The sequence below is a fragment of the Nothobranchius furzeri genome, chromosome 14 (genome assembly GCF_043380555.1).
Source record: "Nothobranchius furzeri strain GRZ-AD chromosome 14, NfurGRZ-RIMD1, whole genome shotgun sequence".
In the NCBI taxonomy this organism is placed as follows: domain Eukaryota; kingdom Metazoa; phylum Chordata; class Actinopteri; order Cyprinodontiformes; family Nothobranchiidae; genus Nothobranchius; species Nothobranchius furzeri.
The window spans coordinates 22043448-22049447 of NC_091754.1; the positions used below are offsets into that span (position 1 = coordinate 22043448).

Here is a 6000-nt window from a genome sequence, read left to right on the forward strand (position 1 = left end):
TGGGAGCTAGGAAGTGTGGTTTCAGTCCCATCATCAATCAATTAACTAAAAAAAAAAAAGAAAAGAAAAGAAAAAGATGTAAGAAACTTGAGTTCACGTGTGCTTCACAAGGCTTTGCCACAAGCACCAGTAACGTTTGTGCTTTTGGTTTAAAAGAATGTGGGGAAAAACAATTAAAATGGAAAATGTTTAGTTTTTGAGTAAAAATATTCTCTCAGTTTGGGATTCTTTGTTTATTTGAATGTTTTCTGTCATTTGAAGCTTTTAAACTTAGAAAAGTTGGCTTAGAGAGCTACACTGTAACTTTATATGAGGAAATTCTGCTTTTGCATCTTTTTTTTCGTGTCCTGTCTGGCTGTGAAGCAAACAGAATTAATGTCTGAATGCTGGTGACAAGCCTTACAGATTTACTCTCAGGTGGAGCATCAAAGCATCTGCTTTTAATGTCACGCCTGATATTTAAAACTTTATTGTTATTGTTTTTTGAATGCTTTATAATTTTGACCGGAAACGGAGATAGAGGTGAAAGAGAAAGGAAGGGACAAAAGGTGGTGGGGGGGGTCAACGAAAATAAACAATCAATGATGAACAAGAGTCTGCTTCTAGACCAGCAAAAAAGGGACACACAACTAGCTATCACTGTGTCAACTTGATGAGGAAATATAAAATCAACATTGTTTAACTGAACAATCACACGATAATAAATCACAGTGTATTTAGTGCCAACCACAGCCTTAAGACATGTGTTGAACATGCCCAAGTCCATACTTTTGAGAGCACCTGTGTGCGTACCCACGCTTGTATATGTAAGGTTTCTCTATAGGAGAGTGTGAGGGGCCACAAATCTGCCCCCCAAAGATGCATAGGAGATGGAGGGAGCTCCAAGTCCCAGAGATCCAGGAGCTGCCCCAGAGCACAGGGACCCCAAGGAGACCGCGACCATAAAAGCCCCTGCCCCCCTCGAGAGACGCAGAGTATCGCCTCTGGAGGCCACAACCAGCAGCCGGCAGAGTCCCGGGAGATATTAGCGGCAAGCCCACAGGCCCGCCCACAGCCTCCCACCCCTCAGCCGTCCGAGCCCGGGACCCAGCAACCCGGGACCCAGGGGCGACCACCCCCGCCGGGGACCTAGCAGAGCCCAGAGACCCACATCCCACCAGGGAGCCACCGGGATTGATCAGGCAGACGCCAAAAACCTTAAACCCCCTGACCCGGGAGCCACAAACACTCAGGCAGATCAAGGCACCACACTCCACACCAGGTGTGGTAGGGGGAGGGGAGGCAAAGATGTATAGCATCAAAAGAAGTCCCAGGAGAAGAGAGGAGTCAAAGGCCCCACCTGACATATACAGTCATACACAGACACAGTCACACACTCCCTCCCTCATGCTCACAAATACACATACAACCCAAGACTTACAAAAATGCACGCCGGACACCCACTCATGCTCCCCATTCACACCCTATTCACTCTGGTCCCGGTACTGCTGCACATTGGGTACAACCATTACTAATTCAATTCAATTCAATTCAAAAATACTTTATTAATCCCAGAGGGAAATTGGTTAAACTCAGTTCCCAGAGTTCGACCCTTTCTGGTGTGTGTGTGTGTGTGTGTGTGTGTGTGTGTGTGTGTGTGTGTGTGTGTGTCGTTCCTTAAGCAGTCTCATGTATTATTGACCCATCTGCTCTACTGTCTCAGGTTTTGTTTTCGCTGCGTAACTTTAACCAACACAGCATCAAATGCAGCTTGTGCAGGTCATTTTATGCAGCACAGACAGACAGACAGACAGACAGACAGACAGACAGACATACTGTGGACAGTCTAGCATTTCTGCTTAAAAACTCTGCAGACTTTTCTTTAAAATAGGATTTTCCTTCATTTATTTTGGTTTAAATTACCTTCTGGTAACTAGAGTGATTCTATGCCCTGCAGATATAAAACACTTAGAATCGGTCCTCATTTTTTATACTTTGACCTATGGATCAGTCAGGTGTAAAAAAAAAAGGGGGGGGGGGGGGGGCTCCTAAAGTTCTGAATGAAAGCGTACAGGTGGCCTCGGACATCTAGTTAGGATGCCTCCTGGACGTCTCCCTGGTAAGGTTTGACCTAAAGGAAAACCCAGGACACGCTGGAGGGACTATGTCTCTCAGAGGAAGTGGCCTCTCGGAGGGACCAGTGGTGCCAGTGTTCGGCACCCTCACCTCTGTCAGTGCGCCTCAGGGCAGCTGTGGCTACATCGTAGCTCATCCCCACCAGGGTGTTAATGTGTGAATGCCTGTGTTGTAAAGTGCCTTGGGGGGTTCCTGGACTCTAGAAGGCGCTATATAAAATACAAGCCATTTACCATTCTCAAATGGCCAGGGAACGTCTTGGGATTCCCCTAGAGAAGCTGGCTCAAGTAGCTGGGGAGAGGGAATTCTGGGCCTCTCTGCTCAGGCTGCTGCTGACCCCGCGATCCGACCCGGGATAAGTGGAGGAAAATGAATGAATGGATACATTCTGAAATGAACAAATCTTTGTTTTGCCGCATGACACAAAAACGTGTGAAAAAGCAGCCTGGTTCCTAAAAGGAACTTGATTGCAACCACTTTAACAAATTCAACAAATTCTGTCGCTTTAGAAACTAATGATAAAGTATTTAAGGATGGTTTAAGACTTTTGTGCAATAATGAATGTGATGAATGTCAGAGTGCAAAAAAGACCAAACCTACGAGATAACAACAACAACAACAATAATAATAAAAATAAACACTGGTGCACAGAATCACAATACACTACCCCACCACCACTTCCCCTCTGGGGAGTACCTGGGATTCCCATATCTTTGGGAATGGACGGGCACAGAGGATCCATAAGTTCATAACCAGCACTGTTTGAATTTTAGCTTCAGAAGAGGAAAGCGCCAAACTGATTAAAGCATATCTAAAGAAAATATCAGTTCCTCTAAGTCGTCCATGAAGCCTTTATTTTTTACACCAATCATGCTAGCCTGGCTGTCCCTTCTGCTTCAGGCAGCTAATTGCATCACACCCTCTTAGTGACTTCCATCTGCTGCAGAGCAGGAACACACAGCGAGCGCATCACCATTAGGTGGGCAGCCAGTCAGAACTATTGATTTTAGTTACACAACCGCTCTGTCGTACGCCGTCCACGCCTCACATGCCTCAGCATGTTAACAGTCACCCACAGACTCATTTAAAAGCCTCGTCAGCAAAAAATAAACCTACATTTAAAGCTGACGATGACAGCCAATCACAGAGCTGATAGAGCTGAAGTGTAAAAAAACAGAAGGATGTCTCTGCCCCATTACACGTCTCTCTGCTCTCCAGTCCAACAATAAACAAAGAGGCTGACCAGTGCGTGCCTTCACTAAAATGCAATCATTTGTGCACAGCTGCTGGATAGGCTGCACGTTTTCTGTATGTTACAGCCTAAAGACGGACTTGTTAAACATTTGTTTAAGTTTGGAGTGCATCTGAAACAGAACACGCTACAGTCTGTCCTTCGTGTCCATAAGATAGATTTCTGTCCTCCGGCTGTGGTATTTACAAGTTTCATGGTGGAATTAATTACAAGCTGAGTGGACAGACGTTGCATTCTTTGTCCTGTTGAGGAGAATGAGCCTGGATTGTTTCTGATTTAAATATATTGTCATGGTGTTGCTGGATTAGACTGAACCTGGTTAGAATATGAGAAAGACTCCAGCATTCCTGCGCACCCAATCAATTTTTCTAAAAGTTACTTCAGTCCTCCGGAGGCACTCCGATTTCCCAACATGCATTCTTGTATCCACTGCTGATCTCCTCCCTCGGGCGTCTCTGGCAGAGCACCAGAGTGAAGAATGAATAAATAATATGAAGGTGTGGTTGGATGTCTGCGATCCTGACTCAGGATTCCATTTCCCTGACAGAGAACCTGGATGGTGTCCGTTTCAGGTTGCCTAGCAACTTTTTCCAGGAAAGCTTGAAACAATCGAGAGGCACGGTACAACAAGTGGCACATGCACACAGACTTTACATGACAAAAAAAGGTAGACACTTTTCTTGTTTTTGAGGGGTCAGTGGGAAACGGATACCTAGCAGGAGGTGGGCTGCAGGTAAATGTCAGCCAGATGTTACCATCCAGAGCGGACAGTCAAATTCAGCATTGTCACTGGACACGTGTGTGTGTGTGTGTGTGTTTTGAGAATGAAATGAATACTTTCAGGTTTCTTTTGTGTGAAGGGATCGTCTCATCGGATCCCTGTGACAGTGATGCCCACATTGACACAACTAAGAACTTCTGCACAGATGATTTCAAACGCCTGCAGAAATGTGACCCACAAAAGGAACAATGATGGGGAAAATGACGCTTTTAAACCAAAAAATAATAATTCAGGCGAAGCTTCGGCCCACAGAAATCACACCAGCAGAGGTTTGAGACACACTAAGAACACAAACATTAATAAGACATTAAACAGAACCCATTTATGCTTTCATTACATGAATCCTCTTTGTTATTGATGTAGTAGCTTTGGTGAAATGTAATTTTATTTCTCAAGACTCAAAATGTGATATTTTATGACTCACAGGTACTTGATCCATATTTTGGGAATCACTTTGTGATATTATGTTTTTTCCTTTAAACTTTGTCTATATGTTCCACTATTTGATCTATAAACCTTAACTTTAACCACTGATACTCCAATAGCTGTGTGAGAATGAAAGTGAAGGATTTTCCTCCACCCACAACTTGCTTTGAATGAAAACTAAAATTGAAACAGTTTGTGTCTTTTAGATTATTTTTGTCATGTTTAAACGCTGTCATCTCCATTGAGCCATAAACTCTCCTGATCTCAGGTCAGGGTCACCAAATCAGACCTGTATTGTTTCTAAGTGACAGCTGCCATCCAGCGGATCTGTGGTCAGCTGTTTTTGCTGAAACAGCGCGTAAGGCAAGCAGGCACGGTTCCCAGCTCCAAAACTGTTTAAAAGGGAAATAAACGATGGGGGTGGTTAAGGTGAGTACTTACCACCAACACGGACGTCCTCACCACCTCCGACACGCTCTGCCTCAGTTCAGCCGCGGTTCCTGGTTTACTCAAACACCGCGTAAATTTTCTGGTCTCCGGGTGCGCCGGGGTTCCCATCATTACGCACCGCTTCGCCTCGACAGCTCGTCCAATCGGAGCGTTTTTACCATCAATTCTTTACAGGAAATCCATTGCCACGATCTTTACTTGTGCTCACCACGAGTGTGAAGCTGGAGCATGTTGCTGTGGTGCTGCTTCAGGCGATCCGCGCCCGCCCAACGATTCGGTTTTCGCTCCTAAATCCCAGCGCGTCCTACAGTACCCCGGACTCCATCGAGACGGATTGTTGTCACAATAAAAGGATCCTTACGAGGAGAGTTTCATTGACCGCGCACAGACAGACAGGAGGTGTTTAATCTGGTCTTTACGCAGCGCACTCCGCCCCTCGCCGGTTTAGAGGCCGGCCCACTCAGGGATGGAGCTGCAGGACTTTGGACCAACAGGAAGGTTAACTGAGTCAATGTTTCCCCATGAAGAAAAAAAAAGTCACAACTGTGGTGTTGGTAGAGCCTGCTGACGTCAAAGTTTAAAAAGTTTCAAACTTTTAGCAGCACGCAAAAAAAAAATAAATAAAAATAAAAAAATAAAATGAAATAAAATTAAAATTTGTTTTTATTTTACTTTTATCTTTATTTTTTGCGTGCTGCTAAAAGTTATATACATGTATATATATATATATATATATATACATGTATATATATATATACATATATATATATATATATATATATATATATATACATGTATATATATATATATATATATATATATATATATATATATATATACATGTATATATACATGTATATATATATATATATATATATATATATATATATATATATATACACATATATATATATATACACATATATATATATACACATATATATATATATATATACATGTATATATATATATATAT

At 43.0% G+C, this 6000-nt stretch overlaps 1 protein-coding gene across 3 annotated transcripts in view; it reads right to left on the reverse strand.

Annotated features, from left to right (window-relative positions):
• The window catches only part of LOC107389974 (dedicator of cytokinesis protein 9), a 101084-nt gene extending 95721 nt beyond the window's left edge, over positions 1–5363 (reverse strand). For all 3 annotated transcript variants that reach the window (XM_054746895.2, XM_054746898.2, XM_015966430.3), the window contains exon 1: positions 5016–5363. In XM_054746895.2, the coding sequence (XP_054602870.1) occupies positions 5016–5135 (120 nt within the window). In that variant the 5' untranslated portion in view covers positions 5136–5363. The remainder of the gene's footprint in view (positions 1–5015) is intronic.
• Between the last annotated feature and the right edge of the window lie 637 nt (positions 5364–6000).